Source organism: Eurytemora carolleeae, unplaced genomic scaffold (genome assembly GCF_000591075.1).
Source record: "Eurytemora carolleeae unplaced genomic scaffold, Eaff_2.0 scaffold403, whole genome shotgun sequence".
Classification (NCBI taxonomy): Eukaryota; Metazoa; Arthropoda; class Copepoda; order Calanoida; family Temoridae; genus Eurytemora; species Eurytemora carolleeae.
The window spans coordinates 162773-185813 of record NW_019396320.1 but is presented as its reverse complement, the minus strand read 5'-3'; the positions used below and the strand labels follow the sequence as shown (position 1 = coordinate 185813).

At 30.2% G+C, this 23041-nt stretch overlaps 1 protein-coding gene and 1 long non-coding RNA gene across 2 annotated transcripts; both read right to left on the bottom strand.

Moving 5' to 3' along the window:
- Positions 1-1936: 1936 nt before the first annotated feature.
- LOC111700881 (uncharacterized) lies at positions 1937-4227 on the bottom strand. The gene is made up of 2 exons (XR_002765066.1): positions 3966-4227; positions 1937-2468 (listed from the first exon to the last, which is right to left on the bottom strand). It is a non-coding gene; the product is annotated as an uncharacterized LOC111700881 (long non-coding RNA).
- A 2288-nt stretch (positions 4228-6515) lies between these two features.
- On the bottom strand, positions 6516-17210 carry LOC111700868 (uncharacterized). The gene is made up of 5 exons (XM_023471927.1): positions 17107-17210; positions 14228-14303; positions 13825-13877; positions 6696-6769; positions 6516-6588 (listed from the first exon to the last, which is right to left on the bottom strand). The coding sequence occupies exons 1-5, from the start codon at positions 17182-17184 to the stop codon at positions 6516-6518; spliced, it is 354 nt and encodes a 117-aa protein (XP_023327695.1). The 5' UTR covers positions 17185-17210.
- Between the last annotated feature and the right edge of the window lie 5831 nt (positions 17211-23041).

Below are 23041 nucleotides of genomic sequence, written 5' to 3'. Positions count from 1 at the left end.
GCTAAAAATTTTTTTTTTGATGCATAGGGTAAAGTGGGGGACGGTAAATGGCGGGTCGGTGTTTCAAAAAAATCAGAAATGTTAATGGCTTTTTATTAATTAAGCTACAAAGCTAAGACTTATATCTTTGAAAAGCCTTTGAAAAATGGATAGAACAACACGTGTCATATGTTGATTTTTGTTAAAAGTAAAAACTATTTTTGAAAATTTTTCGACATAGTTTTCTAACTTTTTAAAAATCCTCTCTTACACCCTAACCATGAAAGTTAAAGGTATGAATTTTTTTAATGAGCAGGCCATGAAAAGTTGGAATAAAGATTTAATCTTTCTATCCAGATTTAATTATAAAAATATACTCCCAGATTAGAAAGATCAAATTAGGCCTCAGAGACTTTAAAATCTAATTCCATGTAAATAAATTAAATGAAAAGTTTTAGCAATTTAAAAAAACTTTAAACTTAGTTAATGTAAAACTAGGCTTGATTTAGAATTCTATTTTGTCATTATAATCAAAAGCATAAAACGTTGCCATTTTATAATCTTTATTCATATATTATTCATTATTTCTATTATTTCTAGGATAGTTTTAGAAAGCAAAATTTAAAGAAGATTTTGAGGTCAGCACGCAATTTTTGTATCTTGGCATCTTTTCTAGTCTATTATTGGTAATTGGTTTCTAGATAATTAATGTCAAGAATAAATGAATGATTATCTGCAGAATCATTTAGGTAAAAAGCTTTTTTTACAAGACCAAAGATGGACATTTCTTTTGCAACAATTTTAAAGATAACATTTTTTTAGCTAGAAGATTTCAAAGATAACATTTTTTTAGCGAGAAGATTTCAAAGAATGGCTTTCAAAAGCTTTAATGGATAAGATAAATAAGCTATTTTTTTGGACAAAAGCTATCTTTTAATGTCTATAAACTGTCTTTGAAAAGTACCCCGTAAAGTATACTGCTTTCAAATCATATAAAAAAGAACTTTTAGGGACGTCCTACCCCTTCCCTATAAGAATATAATATAATATATTGTTTAAGATGGTCTATTTAAAAATTACTAATTTTTTCAGTTTGTTAATGAAATGACCATCTATTGTGGTAGGCGATTATATTAATATAATGAAGACAACTTTTCAATTAAAGTTTTGATTTCAAAAAAGCTTTTTTCAATTTACATGTTTACAAGAAAATAAGGAGAAGTTGTCAATTGACAGCGTCTCTTTGATTCCATGTTTATGTGTATTTATGCTGATAAAAAGCTTGTTAAAAAATCTAAAGTGTTACGAAAGTCGTCTTTATTGTAATGATTTATACAACGACTGTATGGAATAGCTTCCTATGTATTAAATGCTCCAACCCATGTTTAATATGTGGGACCTGTCTAGTCCTAGTTTTAGATTCCTGGTCCATGCAAAGATGGCAGTGCCCAAATGACAATGGTACCCTTGATACTTTTATCTCATCAATTGTGTGGAAGGTATTGTAACTTTTCCAGGTTTAAAAGTGTTTAAAGGAAATGATCGGCAATGTATGGTAGTTGAACTGAGATTACAGTATTATTGAGAAATTTTTAAGATTCATATGAGGCCTATCTGACGTTTTTACGGTGCATATTTATCAGCAAGAGCGCATATTCAATCTTTAAAATCCTCATAGATTATTCTTTTGAGGGATGATTTTGAGAATGTTTTTAAAAAACGACGACGAAAAATGTAGTAAAAATTTTACAGTGAATTAATTAGTTGTTTAGAAACAGGTTGAGAAGTTAAAAATTAACTATTATCATCGAAAATAAGTAATATCTCATTTTTCATAAATATTTCTGTAGATTCTGTATTGAAAAGATGACATTTAAAGAACTTGAAGAAATCTGCGAACAAATTCATAAAGAATAAGAAATTCAATGTAATGATGAAAAAGAAATAATTGGTTCTATTTTATGATATGGAGAAATTGAATAAGCGTATAAACCAAAAACATATTTATAGGTATTTATATATATGTTAATAAAGGAGCTTGAAATAACAAGAGATCTCAAATTAAATGGCAGCAGGGATCAATCTTACTTTTTTCAAAAGTTAAGATTCATTTTTCGGAATATTTTATTTGTTTGGCTTGATGGGGTAAATATTAGGGTTTCCAGCGAAACGACTGAGGAAACTAATAATTTTTTTGCCGAACATTCGCATTTTTCGCATTTATTTGTAGAAAAATGAAACAAAATTTCTATGCAATTTTTCGCGAAATAGTCGCATGTTTTTTTCTCACGAAATCCTGCATTATTTTTGCTCCTTTTCGCGAAAAAAAGCGAAAGTGTTCGTTCGCTGAAAACCTTAAACTGAATATGAGTTTACATTAATAAACAAAACTTTAGAATAATGTTTTGTGAAGATCAATGAAATGTTCAGCAATTAATTTTCATGCTGGACTCCTTTTGGCAAACCTTCAGATCAGATCCCTTCATCATCTGAAAATAAATACTGTTCGTTTCTCCAACCAAAAAGGTACTGACAACTTGCCACAAACTCAAGTCGCAGAGCTTAAAAAAGTCAAATTTTAAGATCAGATAAAATGGTCGTTTAATTAGATAATTATAAATTGAGGCAAAGAATCAATTTCTTTTCTACCGTGGCAAGTTAGTCACACCTCAATTTATGTGTTTAGTTTCTTTTATTTATATTAATCACGTTTTAGTATACGAATCAATCACAACGAAGTCACAGCTTGCTTGGAGAATGACCAAATTGTTAGATATCAGTGTGTACTCCCTCCCCACCCACCTCGGCTCATGTTTCAGCTTTATTACCCCGGTCCTTTCAACATCTGCTCAATTTCAAACCTTTGTCNATTCCATGTTTATGTGTATTTATAAAAAGCTTGTTAAAAAATCTAAATTGTTTCGAAAGTCGTCTTTATTGTAATGATTTATACAACGTATGGAATAGCTTCCTATGTATTAAATGTTCCAACCCATGTTAAATATGTGGGACCTGTCTAGTCCTAGTTTTAGATTCCTGGTCCATGCAAAGATGGCTGTGCCCAAATGACAATGGACCCTTGAAACTTTTATCTCGTCAATCGTGTGGAAGGTTTTGTAACTTTTCCAGGTTTAAAAATGTTTAAAGGAAATGACCGGCAATGTATGGTAGTAGAACTGAACTTGCAGTATTATTGAGAAATTTTTCAGATTTATATGAGGACTATCAGACGTTTTTACGGTCCATATTTATCAGCAAGACCGAAAATTCAACCTCATAGATTATGTTTTTTTATGGGACGATTTTCAAATTTTGAGAATCTATTTTTAAAAGACGACGAAAAATGTAGTAAAAATTTTACAGTAAACTAATTAGTTGTTTAAGAACAGGTTGAGAAATTAAAAATTAACTATTATCATCGAAAATAAGTAATAGTATAATATCTCATTTTTCATAAATATTTCTGTAGATTTCCTGGAATTTTTTTTGAAAAAATGGCATTTAAAGAACTTGAAGAAATCTGCGAACAAATTCATAAAGAATAAGAAATTCAATATAATGATGAAAACGAATTAATTGATTCTAACATTGATTTATTGAGAAAATTTCAATTGAGAAATATGTTCCTAAACATCTAATTAGTTCACTGTAGATTTTTTTTACATTTTTTATCGTCGATATTTAAAAATTTAATTAAAAAACCGATTCTCAAAACGTAACCACCCAAATGGATGATTTTGAACGTCGACTTTGCGCTCAAACTCAGTAAATATACATCATTAAAACGGTTTATATGTCTTCAATGAATCCTAAAAAATGTCATCACAATACTACATTCTCAGTTTAACTACCATAAGTTGCCATTCACTTAATTATATGTTTTTCTGCAGTAAAAATTCGCAATTTACTTTTTTAGAGAAGCCAATTTTGAGTGTACTCTCGTAAATTACGACTACAGTTCTTTTCATGACAATTTCCTATATTACCTGAAATCTTGTTTTGCCTTTTTTGTTTGGCTGGGATTTGGTTGTTGTTCTTTTTCTTTCCATCTCTTCCTTTCTTCCCCTCTCCATCATTCTTCTTCTTCTCTTTCTTCTCATTCTTCACCTTCTTCTCATTCTTCTCCTTCTTCTCCTTCTTCTCTAGCTTTACGTTCTTACACTTCTTCGAGAGAACCTTCACTTTCGGGCAACCAGTGGTTCCTTTCTCAGAAATCAGGTTCAAGCTCTTTTGTCGAATCCCAGACTACAAAATATATTGTTTTGAAATCTTGTCAAATTTTTCTTAATAAAATTGAAAAATGCGTAATCAAGTATCAATCATCTAAAAAGTTTAATTGAATATTTTCTGAGACAAATCCTTTTAACAAAGAGACACTATTTGTTTACATTTAAGATTCCCTGCAGCTGATACAGTATAGGGTTAGTCACAAGAATGAGACTTTTAAGACGACTGTGCAGTCTTAGTTTATACATTTATTAGGTCGTCATTGCAATCTTATTCTTTATGGGTGACCCTGTGTAAAAAGTACTATAAAAATGTTTCAAACAATGACCTAGAAACTACACGAATTTTCTCAATAATTAGTAGCATTATCTACAGGGTGTCCCACGAAACATGACAATTAGTAAATAGTTTAAATTGTCTTCTTCCATAATTTGTTAAGTTAATTGATACCAAGGAAAATAATAAAAATATTATATGGGAGTCATATTATATTAAAATTGATTTCAAAGTAAAATATATTTGAGCAAAAGATTTTTTTAACGAAATAAACTGCAAAAAGTCCTAAATATCATAATACAGTTTATGTAAGACGATATTCAAAACTATTTATCAACTGTCATGTTTCGTGGGACATCCTGTACGTAAATGAAAGGAAAATCAAAGAATAGAAAATTAGTTTTTTTGCGCGCGCTTTTTAACGTTAAAAAAATGAACTTCAATCAAATTAGGGTTCGCAAGCAAATGCGAATGACTGGAATCAAAGACTAATTATAAAGTCTTTGACTGGAATAAGTTTTAAACATTTTGCACGAGAAAAGATTCTTTTTTGTAATTGGTGAACAATTCTACCGTACTCTTTGTGACAGACAGAATTTTGTTCAAGAATAATTAATAATTATTTTAAGAAACATTAAATGCTGGATGAAAAATAAATTGATAATTATTTTAAGGAAAACGGAAAATTTTGCCTAAAAAAGTGTGTCCCTGCCTAAAGAGAATAAGCACTTTTTTGACGCTTAAAGCTAGGCAAAGATTCATTTCCGAAATCTTATGAAAATTAATGAGAAATTCTAACGAGGAAAAATGTTTAATTTTCACTACTTAAAATATTTGCGTACTGTTAACGAACTGTTAACGAAATGTTAACTAACTGTTAAAGAACTGCTAACGAACTGCTAACAAACTGTTAACGAACTGTTAACGAACTGTTAACGAACTGTTAACGAACTGTTAACGAACTGTTAAAGAACTGCTAACGAACTGCTAACTAACTGTTAATGAACTGTTAACGAACTGTTAACGAACTGTTAACGAATTATTAACGAACAGTTTATTCACAGTAATGCCAATTCTTTATTGTCTTTAAGGACAGATTCTGAAGGGGATTCAGAAGGGGGGGGGGCATTAAACAAGTCCCCCCCCCCCTAAAGGCTTTTGAATGACAATGCACCCCGCAGAAAAAAATTAGAAGAAACAAACTTAACAGAAACATAAACTAGAGAACAAGCTAAATGTTCCTGAAAACATTTAAACTTTGTGGAATATTTCTTATAAAAGAAAATGTTAATATTTCTTGTCCGAAACTTTATCAATATTGTCATAGGTTAGATCAAACATTTAAATTTATTCAAGGTATAATGAAAAATTTATTCAAATTGTTCAATAAATATTCGTGTCAAGAACAGAATGGGAATTTATAAAATAAAATAGCTAACAGATATTTAGCTGAATTATCTCCTTCTTGAAGGACTGCTTAACACATGTGAAAGTATTTTTCACAGAAGCATAATATTCACATCATTTATTTTCAAAATTTTTTTCATCTATTCTGCTACGTTCTAGGTCGAATATTCGATATCGAAAACAAAATAATTAGATTTTTTCTAAAGTTACTGTTCGTGTATAATTTCAAGTGACCCTCTATGCAAAGAGTGCAATGTTTGATTTCCAACGGTAGCCTTCAAACCTTTGTTTTCATCGAGTAAAGAGAGCTCTGTGTTTAAATCGTTTGATAATCACTTGAATTCCTGTAAAACGTGGTTTACACTGCGTAAACACTGAACTTAAATGTTTCCCTTGACAATACGAAATAGTTTACATTAAAAGAAAATATTTACTTTCAACACTCCAAAAAAAGTAAATATCAACATTCTTAAAACTTGTAAACAAAGCATGTTTAAAGATTAATGAGATTAAGTCCGACAACCTTGATCTGTCAAAAATTTAAAGGTACAGTTGTGAAATGGGATTTATCATATTTTCACTTGAAATTACGCTTACAGTCTTTTTAATGATACGTAAAGCAAAGATTAGTTGTTAAAAATATGTTTACCTTTCTTTCCAACATCAGTCTTTCCCTTCCTCTTATCTTTCTTACAATTTCTAAGTAAATATTAAGCTTCAATACATAAAATTTAAACCCCTTTGATCCAGCAAATATTCAAAACATAAATAAGATTTTAGAAAATATAAAATGTATCAGCTGTTTCCTTGTGATCTGTCTGCTGCTTGGGCAGGTGGGGCCGGACGAACCGGTTTTCAGTTTATCAACACGTGCCTCCAACTAAACATCATAATCATTGTTTAACCACTGCATATAACTTTAAGTTTGTGTAACTTTGATCGCCAATATTGATTTATGAATGATCATTATTTCATACTGGAATTCCTATTATAAAGTTTAGTTTGCGCGTCAAATTATTCCTTTACTTGTTTTGTCTAAAGAAGAATAGGATGTTATGCAGAAACTTTAATGAAATGTTTAATTTGGAACATTAAAGGGAGTGTTAAGGAAAAATGAAAGGGGTTTAGGCTGAAACCTAAACACGTCAGGAGTTGATCGCAGTTTATACGATTTCTATCTGATGTCCCTATGAGATGTGGTATATAAATGAAAGGTTTAGACAGATCAAATTCACCAAATTCGCAACAAAACTGAGAATTACGATGACCCAGAGGAGCCTAAACAGCTAAGGTGCGCAACTATTTTAATTTTAATTTAATAATTTCTCATTTTTAATAGATATCATTGATAATAGTTTATTTATCATTGATAAATAGTTTTTCGGTTTTCAGTAGACTCACAAATATCTACGCTATTAGAAAAATGACAACATATTTTTCTATGCAAGTTTGCTTTTATTAAAGTATGCAATATTTTTACTCTGGCAGCCGGTAGAAGATATTAGATATTGACGGAAAAAAGATTTACGATCAGCTGTTAATTGTCAGTTTGATTTTGATTATCTATAAGAATATAGTTAAAAGATAAGCAAAATTGAACTAATTTTATCATATTGTGTAAGATCATTTTCGTTTTAACCTTTTGATAAAAATATTGGATCTGGATTTTATCAATTTATCCAATAATTCTAGATCTAAACCAGTATACAACAAACATAGAAAACATTAATCTGTTTGCAGAGTAAATACACTGTATTGTCAATACAATATAAATACATCCCTAGAGATACAATACAATTTCATTTATAGGCAAACTGAATCAGATTGGAAATAAACTGGAGATCATAGTATGTACAGGGTTATCCACAAAAGATGAGACTGTAAAGACGACTTGAAAACTATTCAGAAAGGACAATCTCAAGGTTAAATTAAGTCTTCTGCCTTGAATATAGTCTTTTAATGGCTTATTAAATGATTTTATGCAAGAAAACAGAATCTATAAATTTTGTACAGTTGTCTCTGAAGCAACATCCTTTGAAAGTACAGTGATAGCCAGAAAACTGTGGACTTTTAAACTCAATTTATGACTTTAAATAGTCCAATGAACATGAGGCACAACTATTGTGCATTGTTAACAGACCCATTTCACTTATTAAGGAATTTAATTACTTACTAGTAAAGCTATTTACTTTGTAAAAGCATCAAATACACTTTAGTATTGCTGAAATGTCGTCTTCCTAAACTACAGTTTTTTTATTATCACTGTATGTATCTATATAAATTTTTAATCTGTCCGTAATTTGCATATTCAGTGTTCATCCACCATGAACTTGATTTAATAAATAGCAGGATGTAGTTTAACCACTTCTGTAGTTCGCGAGTTCAAGTTGATAAATGGGGTTCAACCTTGTCTAGCTAAAGATTAAATATTGCTTTAAATCAACCTGCACCCCTTTATTAGAATCATGTTTTTCAAGTAATATCCCTAGAATTAGAATTAAATCCTTCAATTTAAAACTTTACGTGTAAGCTATATAGCTCAACCAAGGAACAGTTTTAGCCTGAGTATCATAATGTGACATCAGCATTTAAAGGAACTGTAAGCCTAATTTCAAGTGACCCTCCATGCAAAGATGATAATGCCCGATTCACTGCGGTACCCTTGAAAACTTTAACCAATCAATAATGTGAAAGATGTTGATGTTTTCTAGGTTTGAAAGTGTTTATTTCTGATAATTCCAATATGTTCTACTGCAGTAGAATTTCGCAAGTCACTTTTGTAAAAAAAACTCCAAGTGTAAATAGATTGATCAGATAAATCTTTGAAGGATTCTATTGTAAATATGGCATTTAGAGGGTCTTTGGAGGGTCGCTGAAAATTACGCTTACAGTCCCTTTAATTCCTGCACATTTTTTAAAATTTAGCAAAGATTTCAAAATGGAAAATGAAATATGAATCTAGGTTTCATTTGCAAGCTGTGTTTGTGCAATGTGCAATGCATTTATTTTTCTGAAATTCACAGAACTAAATTGTATTTAGAATTCTAGATTTTATTAGATTCATGATGAACCTATTAAAATGTATTGCAGTTTCTGGGTGGATTGTAAGCTATAAGTATTTTCATAGCATTTATGTAGACTAATAATATGTAGAACTATCTCTTGAATGGCATGTACTGTTTTCTAAATGATATTATTCTCTATCTGGGTGCATTATTTATACTTTATATCCATTAGCTATAGTTACTATCTTTGTAATTCTAATCAAAATAATGGTATCAACAGGAGTGCTTCTGAAAATAAAAGTTAATAAAGGAAAATCCTTAATCAAAGAAATTGTCTATGTGAACTTTGATGTTGCAAACTTAAGATTATTTGATGTAACAGATTTCACGGTTTGAAATATCTATAGGTCTAAGCCATTAGGTTGCAAAGATATAGGGAACAGGGGTTATTAAATCAGAGTTTGTGGCAAAGACTCAATTCCTTTTCAAAGATTGGTTCTATATTTATATTGTATATTTTTCTATGGATCCGTTAAGAGAAAGTTTGAAACTGATTCAAAATTATATTGTAAATATAAATATTTTCCATTGGTTAAAATCATAACCCAGAAAGTCTTTCTCATAATAATTCTTTTTATTTCTTATAAGATATTTAAATGACATTTTTATGGAACTAAATGTGCTTTTTAAAGCTTTGGTAATTCGTAACGTACACGTTGAAACCATTATTTTTCTATTATTGAGTTTTCGTTTAAATTACAGAAAAAAATATGAAAATCAATGTTTGATTAAAATTGAGTCAAAATTAAAAAATTACTTGTAATTAGACGAAAAAACTGGAATATAACGTTAGAGCTTGGATATTAACAAATATAGGTATATATATACCCCATCAGTGACATGATCCGAACCAAGGTTTTAATGCAAGGAAAGTTTATTGCAGTTGCGTATACTCTGCGTACATATTAAAACCAGATCTCTCTGGGCGGAATTTGTAAACAAGAATAGATGCATCATGTGTTCGTTTAGTATCCGAGGAGGTAAAAAGCATTAAAATTTGATAATTTTGATAATTCACATAATAGTTTTCTATGACGAGAATATTTCATTAATTTTTATGTGAAAGATGGATTTCATGTCAGGCTTTGACATCCGTCTTACGGTCTTGTGTTTACATTACCGCCCAGAGACAGTACACTGCAGTGCAAAAGATGCGTACACCTCTGAAATAACTTTCCTTGCATTACAACCTTGATCCGAACAAATACAAGGTTTGCCTGGTCTTATATAGGTCTTATTCATATACTTAATCGTAACCGCCCCTCTAGTGAATACGGTTTTTAATAAATAAATAAATAAATAAAAGATCAACCATCATTCCGTGGAGCTAGTACACTTTATGCAACAGCTTTATGTTGGCTGGGTACGATGTTGATTAATGTACGGAAATTTTTTTCTTAACTCAAAGTTTTCACATACAACCAATGAGAGGTGTGTACCCCATTTACAGCATAAAATGGACCAATGACTAATTGAGCGTTAAGATATTTCTACCAAAGAATGGCTTTTTCATTGGACATGCAGTAGCTAGTAGGGTTTGTCAGTCTAAACAAAATTATCTTCCCTAAACTTGGCACTANGAGCCAAAACAAATTTTGGTTATAAAAGTATGTATATGGCTTCTATTTACCACCTCATTGAACTTAAAATGTTGGCAAACTGTTCATATTCTACAGGGTTTTACCCACAAAGGATAAGACTTCAGAATAATTGCTATCTTCAGTGTCAAATCATGTAGTTACCAAGCTTTATTTTTTATCAGATTGAAGATTGCTTGGTTCAATAAAGTTTGGAGCTATCCTGTATTTCTTTAGTATGGAGAGAGAAGGGAAGAAAAGATCTTACAACAGGCCCGGAGAAAAACAGCACGGTACTTATCAAAACTTCATTAGGTCTTTAGGGAAATCGCGTAGTCGCGTAATATACTTTATAGTTAACCCTATATTACACACACAGTTAAGTGTAGATAGAGCCCATGTTTGAAATTAACTTAGTTTACAATTAATTGTCAGGATAAAGTCGTCATCAATTACCCCTGTAGATAATTAGGTTACAGGGAGGTAAGGAGAATTAATCTAGATCTAAGGTTTAGTAAACAATAACATCCTTTTACTTTATTAAAAACAGGGATGGGCATAATGTTTCAAGAAGACTTTCCAAATCATATTTTTTAGTTTAAGAATTCGTTTCAGAGATTTACGCGAAACTAACACCTATTTTGATGTTGTTTTGAATTTTTTGAAAAAATTTTGATTAGTTGAAGAAATAATTTTTAAAATTATTAAAAATTTTTTTTTCTTTTTTCGTTTTTAAAGAAAACGCTATTTTTGCTGATCATTTGAAACGAGAAAAATATATTGAGAAAGTATTAAAATTTAAAACAATAAACATTCACACTTGCTAAATATCTACTTTAAGGGATTGTAAAGGAAAATGAAAGGGGGATAGACTAAAACCTGAGAATCTCAAGTGTTGATTGAGAGATCTATCTTATGGTTCTGTCTCGAGAAATTGATGAAAAACTGTGTCAAAATTATACCAAACATATATATATATATATGTAAGATTGTGTTTAAGATTCGTAATTAAACAAATCGTATTCAACAAATATGCAACCAATCTAAAATTGACGATATCCCAGAGGAGCCTTAGAAACTCAAGTTTGCTCCAATTATCATTTGAATTTAATAATTTTTGAATTTTGATAGATATAATTCATAATATTATTTATACGTCCAAACCCTGTCACCAGCACTCCAACCAATAGCAGTGCAGTATTAATATCACGTGCCTCCCGTCTGTATCATGTGACTAGTATATTCCACTGTCATTAGTGGGAGTTCTGGTCACGTGATACGAACATATATCTTACATACTTACGTTTTGGTATAATTTTGACATAGTTTTAAGTCAATTTCTCGTGACAAGAACATCAGATAGAACCCTTATAGGTCTCAATCAACTCCTCAGATTCTCACGTTTCAGCCTATACCCCCTTTCATATTTCCTTTACAGTCCTATTGGGTATTCGTTTAGTATTGAACCGTTGGAAAATTGAAATATTCAAATATAAATTCTAAATTTATGAATAGATATATTTCTAAGTAAAATATGTAAATACAAATCTTGTTTTAAAAGCTCTTAACCCCCCCTCCCCTTCCTTCCCCTCACAATATGTCCAATATTATATATAGATAGGCCGGGTGTCCCAAATAAAAAATATTTCCATTCAGACAAAATTTTATCTTTACAAAGATAACTTGTTAACACAAATATGCTAAGTTACTACAAAGGGAACAGTTTAGTCAAAAACTCTGATTTGAATATCATTATCATTGCAACCTGATTGTGTAAAACTTCGATATTTCCAACCTTGACATTGGGTTGAAAAGATATATAATATAGGGATTAGAAGTATTTTGGCAAAACTTAATTCAGCTGGGAAAATTCGACAAAGTTGCGACTATTAAAACACAACAATAGTGTGTCATTAGACGCTTTAAACGAAAATAGAATTGAGTAAATTTTAGGAAATTAGTTTATAAACAACTAAATTATGCTAAACCCGCAAAAAAAATAAATCTCTTTTGAGTATTTGCAAAAGAAAATTGTACCGAGACTTCTGAAAGTAAAAAAAAATTTAATACGTAGAAATATCTTATTGTTGCAAGCTCTTATGTATGTACTTTAACAAAAATCATCTTAAATCTTTTTTATTACCCGGGATTTTTTAGTAAAATCTCCCTTGCTTGTTTGTTAAATAAATCCTTTAGCTAGGATTATACCTGAAGCTTTAAAGTAAATATTTACAATGTAATGAATCATACAACGCACTAGTCTCCCCCCCCCCTCCCTATACTCTCTTTCCCCCTTTTCTCTACCTCTCTCCAGAAAACCCCGATCCCTTATCCCTCTTCACCCTTGCTCACTTATGTACATCCAATTAACTATTAATAACACTAAAAGCATATAATTTGGTACGTTAAAAAAACTATAAGCCCCCCCTCCTTCTACCATGATTTAACCTTCCTCAATCTTAATCCTAATCATCTACATCCAGAGAAAAGTTGTTTTTGCTTTTACAATTAGAAATTCTTAAAATAAGATTTTGTATCGACTGTATGTAGCTCTGCTAATATTTCTCACAAAATTTTGCGGGAACATATTTAGAGAAATAATTAAATGTAAAACGCATATCTAATTGAAAAAAAATCAGGCAAATAGAAAATTTATTCCGCTGTTTAACAATTATCACTGTAAAATATGTTCCAATCTTCATGTTGAAGTGGGATCCATAATACTGTGGAATATGTTAAGTTAGGCTTACCACAAATTCTAGTATTCAAATCCCTATATATCTTTGCATCCTGATGGTGTAAACGTTTGATATTTAAAACTTTGACTATTGTTACTTACAGATATCATAGTTACAAAAAGTAAAGGTCTACGACATCGGAATTCAAGATAAAGGGATTAGAAAATCAGATTTAAAATAATTAGATTTTCAAGCTTTCAACTGCATCGAATAGACATGAGATTACTTAAATATCGTCTTCCTATTCTACATTTTTAAAGTTCAACTTTATTTTAGCAGCAGCCCAAGGAAGTTATAAGTGCATGTCGCGCTGAACTACAAGACAGAGAGACTAGAGAAACTCTGTTCTAGCCGCCGTGCTCGGCCCCCTAGCCTGTCCTAGCCGCGGCGCTCAACCCCCGAGCTTGTCCTAGCCACAGCGCTCGGCCCAGAAAGTGTCTTTACCTAACCTAACACTAAAAACTTTACAAATCTCTTTTTTCTTGTAATTCAAAGAGGCAAGCGCACGTACCATCCCTTTATTTTGACTATTATTACCGTAGAATTCTTGTTTACCTTCGTCAGAGAGTTGCAAGGTGACCAGGTTCCTTTCCCGTATTTACAAATATCTGAAGAAAAAAAATTCAACATTTTGAAATCCATAAGTAGTAAAGACCTTCGAAATAAAGTCCTTTTCAAATGATTTAACTTTTACGATTTTTAAACTCAAAATAATCATTTTGCATGAATTATCAGTGGGTTTGCATGATTGTGTTCCCCAATTGGACTTTTGCCTATTTTTGTCTAACATACCAGCCGTTTCACCGTCTTCCACTCTACTCAACGCATAACAAAACTTGGCTAAATTTCTTCACAACTATGAAGTAAAGATATTTGAGCGTTCTGTTCTAGTTTAAGCCATTTTTAAGTTATAAAGAAAAACCGTGAAGGAAATGTGATTTTTTTTTAAATGTTTGACCTGCTGCTCGTTTTCTTCGAACTAAAACATCGTCTCCAATCTCTAGAACCATCTCCTGCTCTACTCCACCCTGCAGCTGTATATTCAACATAATTGGAAAATGGACTGTAAAAAGTAAATTTAAATTGTTATTTTTCTTGGATTGAATTATATAATTAACCGCCTTAAATCTATCATATAATAAAGATTTCGATGATATGTATATATATATATAAATTGTTTATAATCACCAAGTATTTATACTAGGACGAGGAATCAACCCTAATCCCGTGAATAAATACTTTTTACATTGTTTTCCAATCATGAAAAGTATGTTTTTTTTTCGTGACAGCTACAAGGGTAACCAGTAAACATCAAAATTGTTGTCGTCTTCTTTATAACTTTTAATTATGAAATATCGCTGAGTATTAAGAAAATAATTATTCAAAACATGATTTGAAGACTTTTTTCTAGGGTACCCTTGGAGTTGACATGGAATGAACAAATTTTTGAAATTTTTGAAATTCCACCGGCAACGACGGACACTTTAACTAAAATCATGATTTAATACCAAACACAGGTAACGACTGCAAAGAAATAATTAAGGATGCGACAACTAGAGTTTAATTAAGACGTCTAATAACTTAGTTTATCCTGATATTCATTAAAAAGATTAAGTGTGGGGCCGGTTATGTGCTATTACGTTCAGATTAAAGAGAGAGACCGGCAATGTATGGTAGTTAAACTGAGAGTGCAGTATTATTGTTGAGACATTTTTAGGATTCATTTGAGACATATAAACCGTTTTTATAATGTATAATTACTGAGTTTGAGCGCAAAGTCTACGTTTAAAATCATCCATTTGGGTGGTTACGTTTTGAGAATAATTTTTTTAAATAATTGAAAACGACGACAAAAAATGTAAAAAAAAATCGACAATAAACTAATCAGATGTTTAGGAACATATTTCTCAATTGAAATCTTCTCAATAAATCAATGTTAGAATCAATTATTTCGTTTTCATTATTATATTGGATTTCTTATACTTTATGAATTTGTTCGCAATTTTCTTCAAATTCTTCAAATGTCGTCTTTTCAATAAAAATTCCGGGAAATATAAAGAAAACGTTTGTGAAAGAGGAGAGATGACAGGAACTATTAACTGAATTAGATTAATTACCCTTTTTCGATGATAATAGTTAATTTTTAATTTCTCAAGGTGTTCCGAAACAACTAATTAGTTTACTGTAGAATTTTTGTTACATTTTTCGTCTTCGTTATTGAATGATTTTTTAAAAACAGATTCTCAAATCATCCATCAAAAATTAACAATCTATGAGGGTTTTAAAGATTGAATTTGCGTTCTTACTGAACAAATATGCACCATAAAAACGTTTTATAGGTCTCAAATGATCCCTTAAAAATTTCTCCACAATACTCAGTTCAACTACCATACATTGCCGGTCATTCCCATTTTTTAGTTCTATGAATGCGTAATGTTTCTTTTGAAGTCCCCGACAAATTGTAAAAATGTTAATTTTGGAAATATCAAATTTGATTTTTTTATTCCATTGATATCCGTGGAATGTTTATTTTTCTTTGTTTACTCTTTTGCAAAGGTCTATTTGCAGATTTAAACGTAAAGTTGAATCATACTGATTCTTTTAAATTCCACTCTCATGAGAACATGATAAAATTAAATAAATTTTTTTGTGTTTTTATTTTAAATACTGCATAAAAATTTTTTTGATTAAGTTTGATTTTGTAGGTTTTGTTTTGTTTGGGTTTGGATTGGGTTGGGTTGGGTTTGTTTGGTTTGGTTAGGTTTTATTTGGTTTTCTTTTTTTGTTTTTTTTTTGGTTTGGTTACGTTTGGTTTGGTTTGGGTTAGTTTGGTTTGGTTTAGTTTGGTTTGGTTTAGTTTGGTTTGGTTTGGTTTGGTTTAGTTTGGTTTGGTTTGGTTTAGTTTGGTTTGGTTTGGTTTAGTTTGGTTTGGTTTAGTTTGGTTTGGTTTAGTTTGGTTTGGTTTAGTTTGGTTAGGTTAGTTTTGGTTTGATATGGTATGGTTTGATTTGTTTTAGTTTGTTTTGATTTGGTTTGGTTATGTTTGGTTTGATTCGGTTTGGTTTGGTTTGGTATGGTTTGATTTGGTTTGGTTTGGTATGGTTTTGTCCCATTGTTTATTTTATCTCTGTTAGAGTAAACATTTGGCTTCGTGTAGCAAAAGCAAACTTTCGGAATATGCAACTTTGTATGTATAATATGTATAATATGTATAATATGTATAATATGTATATGTATATGATGTATAACTTTTCATACTTTTGTGGAGTATTCTGAAAATCAATATTAACTAATTAAACAAATTAGATCAATACTAAAACATGAAAATATAATAAAATAAATCGTTAGAATTTTAAAGATTTTTAATTTTAAGTGTAAACAATCATAAATTGAAACAAATTATCAATTATGAAATTTTTATTTAGAAATCACTGATTTTTTATCAATTTAGGAATTCGTTGGTTAAAGTTATATATTTCTTTAGATTAGGGTTTAATAAAGTGTAAACACGAACGTTTACAGAATATTGTTAAGATAAAAGGTATAAGATTTTTGTTGTGTCTCTTAAAAGCCATCAAAAACTTGAATGTTTATAAGCGGGTCAAAAACGTTGCTATCTTCAACTAATTGATTTTTTACCACAAACTAAATTTTTTTAAAACCATTATATCATTGCTAACGGATGGTGAAAACCAGTTCAAACCTATTTTATAGTTTGAAATATGAAAGTAAATAATAATTCTTAATTGCGGAAGAAAATACTTCAGACGTTCAACTCAACTTGGTTTATCCTAAAGATGAAGATATAAAGTTTAAGGTTGAAAATATGCTGAATTCCTGAGCTGGTTTCTCAACTGCATTCACCGCACATCCATTCAGGACTACTATACTGCACAACAGTAGAACTGGAACCATTTTTACTGAAACATATAACAATATTTTAAAGAAAAAAAAACAATTTTGATGAAACCAGTTTTTTTCTGTATTTACTATGAAATTGTATTATTTTCCTTGGGGGAGGAAAAATATATTGAAAGTAAAAGTAAATTTAAAGTTTCCAGTAACAAATCAATTCTCGCCTTTTTCAATCCGATCCTAACCATGCTTTAACCATAGAGAATATATAGAGAGGAATTAAAAGAATCTCTCGGTATGAATTTTTTCAGTCCCTTTCAGCCTGGAAGGGAGTTCAAAGTGTACTTTCGTGACAGCTACAAGGGTAACCAGTAAACGTCAAAATTGTTGTCGTCTTCTTTATAACTTTTAATTATGAAATATTGCTGAGTANATCCGTCATCTTCACGAAGTACTAGAAAAGTTCGGAGTACTGGACAAAAAAATCACTGAATGTTCTTCGTAGGGGTCACCAATATAGAGGTCGGACGGACGGACTCTATCAAAACTAGGTTAGAAGTATTTCTATATATATTTCTTTATCCAGCAAAACTTTTACATAACTACTCAAGATAGATTCACGAGGATCAGGATAATTCCGCGTTCATCTCCAGTTGTGGAACCCTGTTTTGGAGGCCGCGAAACATCGTCTTCCACAGTTTAGTCTTTCTCATGTCCTTCTTCAGTTCTCGTCAATATGATATTTTGCTCAGTGAAATAATATGATATTCTCAAAATAAAATTCACTCCTAAGTGGTTTAATAATTATGAAATCCATTAAAACACCAACCCCCCCCGCTTATCATTGAAGTACACTTTGACCCCTAGAAGTATGAGTTCGCGGACTGTACAATTTTTGGTGATTTTGCTTACATAAGCTATCTATGTTTATTTACTTATCTATGGATATTTCATGCCTTGCGGTAATCCTCAGTTGATAAACTTATACTTTATATTTACTTTATATATACTTTATATACAGATGAAAGCAGGCTTTGTAATTTTAAATTCTCCTCTTTTGTTAGAAAATTGGAAAAAGATTGGAAAATGGAAGAATCTAAGGTTACCAATTAAAAGGGTATATGCTTTATAGAAGAGAAAGATTACAAAAAAAAACTTTAAACTGAATTCAAAAAAGGGGGGTGAAATTGAGAAAAATGTATCAATAAAATTGTAATTTCTGAATTATGAATTTTATTGACATTAAATTTACTGAAGAATTATTTTGTTTTACTTTTAGGAAAGCATTGAACTCCAAAAATTGGGTTGTTAAACCTTTTAATTTCATGTTTTACATATTTACCATAGAAAAAAAATTAGAATGCTATCAATAGAAATAAATTAAATTTAAAAGTTTCATAAAATTCAATTAAATTGAACTTTTTAGAATTCTAAAAAGCAAAATTTAAATAAATAAAGTAGCAAAGCTAGGTACCCAAGCTATATATTTTATAAAACTGTCTGCAGTTCTTTCAGCTTCTGATAAAATATATAAAAGATTGTCAAAATTCCTTCCAAAACTTTACTCATTTATCAAATAAGTTGACTCAAATATTCCACATAATTATAAACTTTTTAAACTCATTTATTGCAAATGAAACTAAGCTAAAGTTATTTTATATGAAGGCGAAACTTGTGTGTTTCATATCCGGCTAAGCTTACAATTCCAAGGCTTAGCGCGGTAGCAGTTTCCCAAACCAGCAGTTTCCCAAACCAGCAGTTTCCCAAACCGGTAGTTTCCCCAACAACATTTTTCCCAATCAAAAATTTCCCTGGTCACAACTCCCCCAAGAGTAAGTTGACATTGGGGAAATCAGGGATTAGTGAATTTGCTTGGGGAAGAATTGCGTTTGGGATATGGCCCAACACCTTTGTATGTAAATTTTTGGTAAGAATGATTCAATTAAACAATCTGGATAACCTGGAACCCAGCCAATAGAGGTTTATAAAATCAGGAATTAATCGGCCTTTTTTGAGCATTTTAAATTAGCAATATATCACAAAATATGTTGATTTTCTGTTCTTTAAAATAATTACTGGTAAAACCTTTACCATTTTGGCCTAGGTGGTTTGATGAGAACTAAACTTTAAGTAGTTGATTTATATCGAATTTGATTTTGAATGGAAAGTATGTGGCGGAAGACGATTTATACCAAGCCGGATGTAGAGACGCGGCATGAGGAGCAGATTATTCCACGTCATCTCAATATATATAATTTTCGATATTAAAAATTTACAAATCAGATTATAGTCAGTTAATAAAGTTATTTATTTATCCACGAACTTATCAAACTGATCGTAGCTAAAAGTAAATATAAAAAATTGAATGTTTCTGTCTTGTATGGCAATATTTGGGTCTAAAAATGGAAGTTTTAGATATTTTAAGTTAGAAACCACTTAAAGTTGGAAATGTCAATCTCAATTTTAAAATATTTGATGCTCAATATAAAGTTTAAATACAGCTATATAAACACTCTTCTTTGTTTTACAAGGAACACTCAAGAATTGAATAAATTTCTTCTTGTATATTTTTGATATTTTTGAAATATCTACCAAGGGCGTATACAGGGAGGGAGGCAGTGCCCCACCTAGACCTGTAAACCCAAAGAACTCACAACTATCACACTTTTTGAATCTGAAACTGAAGAACGTATAAAAAAATTGATTTGCGGGTTTTTTCCTGCTAGTTTTGTAAGCAGGAGAGCTAAATTATTACTTGTTAGGTAATTGGACTGTATGTGTACCTTTATCCAAGAAGCCAAATGTTTTGAATTTACAGTTAATGTTTTGCCCCACCCCTAGAATATTTAAGTGGGAGGGGTAATTTAGAGAAGAAAAAAAATCGCATAATTTTGTATTATTGCGTACAATTAAAAACTTATACTTGAAAATCATCAGCTGAGGATAAAATTGCTATCAGATTGATATGACACTCATAAGGGTTATCCACACACAAATAAAGAAATAAAGAATTAAAAAGACAGACCACAATTTGGAAATTCCAGGATATTTTATCATTGTGTTATCAAAAATCATACTATTAAATGCCACAATTTTTCCAAGACACATTTGTTTTATTTACCAAGAAATTACGCATGGTGTACCTCCTAGTACTTACTCTACTCCAGTACTGTCTGATATACAAGATTAAAAATCTGCAGAGAGAGAGAGAGAGAGTAGAGGACAACCTCTGAACATGGATCCCTCACCAATAAAACTGAGAGATATTCTCTGCAGAGGGAGAGAGGGAGAGAAAGAGGAGGGGACACACTACAACCTCACAATGGTTTACACTCTACACACACATATACACCCGTTTACTACACCACAAGCAACAACCCACACACCTTCCCTTAATCAAAGAAAACACAGAATGCTTGGTATCGCTTATATTCAGAATTTTAAAATTATCCAAATGGACCTGGTCATTGTATTTGGAAAATTTCATTGTATTGCTTCTGTGTGCTTTTAATGCATTCAGGTTTTTTTTATTTTGTTCGTTCATCTTTCGTGAACGACCCATTTCGTTCATTTTATTTCAATCAGTAAAAAAATGACTTCCTTTGTTTTCAAAAATATCCTTCTCTTTTCATCTATTTCGTTCGTTTTCTTACTGAACAATCATTAAGTAAACTGTTTGTTTAGCAAAATCGATTGTTCAGTGAAATGGTTCGTTCAAAAAATGATTGGTTCAGTAAAAAACAAAAGTTTTTCAAATTTTGTGCCAAAAAAATCAGGCCTTCACTATAAAAATATATTAAAGAGGAAAAATCGTTTGTTAAGTAAAAAAGATTGTTTTCTTAAATTCTATTGGAAAATTTTTTAGTTCAGTAAAAAATCTATATATTTTTCAAGTTCTTTCAAAAGATTTAAAAACATTAGTTTTATTTCCTATGTTTTTAAACAATGATCGCTTTTCATTTCTCAGAACCAACAAAATCGTTTGTCCATCGTTTTTTTCTGAAGGACACAATTTTTCATGAAAAATTTCATTCATTTTAAACATTTTGTTTTTTCACAAAAACTATGCCCATTTCCCTACATTCAGGGCTCTTTATGCACATCTTTGATTTTAACTTTTTAATGTTATTCTGTCTAAGGCATTTTCTCTTCAAACATCTTCATCTTCAATCATTAAAAAAAAATTTGTCGATTTATAGATTTTTCAGTGGATTAAAAAAGATCTAAATTTTTGTAAGAACAAAAAATGGGCCGTATCAGTTCAGCCTTTTTGACGTATATTGGCAACAAAGAGACAGAAAAACAGACAAGCAAATTATAAATATAATAGTTTAAATTTTTTTGTCAAAATACTTTTGGAGACACTGACAAAGCCAACCAAAAATTATCAGTTCTTGGACTAAGAAAATAAGGAATACTGAGTCTATTCTACATAAATTATTCACTATTTAAACCTTAAACAGGCCCCCCTCTAGTGTTTTTTTCTAGAACTGTCATTTTTGACATTTTCACTGTGAATTTTAGTTACTCTTATGAATAGAAATTTAAAGGAAGTTTTGTAAAAAAACATTTTTTTAATGCATAGGTTAGGGTAGAGAGCGGTAAAATGTCCAGTCTGTTTTAAAACAAAAAAAAACTAAAGTAGCCCTAGATCTAAAAACTATATATTTGAAAATCCCTTGAAAAAGTGATGTAGAAACATGTGTTACACTTTGATATTTGTTTAAAACAAGAAAATATATTTTTTACATTTTGTTGACCATTTTTAGCCGTTAGCATTTCAATCCTATGCCAATTATATAAAGACCTTTTCAGGCTAAAATTTTATTCTAAATTAATTAAATAAATTAAATTAACTATCCCTATTGACTTTTTCTAGAGACAATTATATGTACAATTTATTTTACTGTGTCTAAATTGATGGTAAATAGAAAATAATAAAAGTCACTTTAAAGGAACTATTAGTGTTATCAGAATAGGTATTATCACTTGAGCCACATTTCTTTTGTAAGTTGATTTGAAACTTTAACAAATGATTTGCACCCTTTACAAAATTTTAGGCTTTAAATTGAAATTAATTTCAAAAGTTATATTTGTAAAGAAAGCCAGAAACCATCTAGACAATCTCACAATTTCTGCAGTTCCAGCATCTCTATATTTTCATAAATGATTTAGTTTTTTTGTTTTACTAAAAAAATAGATTTGCACAAGCTTATAAAAGTTTTTAGCAAAATCTTGTGAAAGATAACACAAACCTTGTACACATTTAACAGGACTGAGCAGGGATGGAGAAGTCATTTTACGGATTGTAGTTCTTATAAAAATTGACAGAAAATTCCATTGACAATTAAAATAATTCAACAGAGATTTTTGTCAATGTGAATGCCCAGTCTACACATAAAATATTTATTTTTCAATTCAATCTTTCAATAGAAGGTAGTAGGGCTACTTAAAGTGCTGTCATCGAACAAAGTTTTTGAATATTATCAAGAAATGAAAATGAATGGAAAAGTTAAGAAATGTTACATCTGGATGCAACCTTTTATTTAAATAAATTTTAGAAACACTTTTCTTTAAAAATTGTTAAAAATACAGTTGTAACTAAAACGAATTTAATATTGCCAAATTTAACATTTATACCGAACATCGTTGAGTTTGTGTTCGTTTTTCTCAACTTTTGCATTTTTTAAATTTAATATGGAACAATAAATTTTGCAGCAGTTTAGATACTGTTAAAAGTAAACTTTAAAAGGTTGCATTAGCTGCAATAAAAGTTTTATCCCAAAAAAATTTTGAGCCTTTTCAAAAGCTTAAAATAAACAATTTTATATTTCCATCACTAAGTTTAACTTAATTCATTAATCCTATTTTGTATCAACAAATTACACATATTTCTTATCTTATAATTATTCTGTTA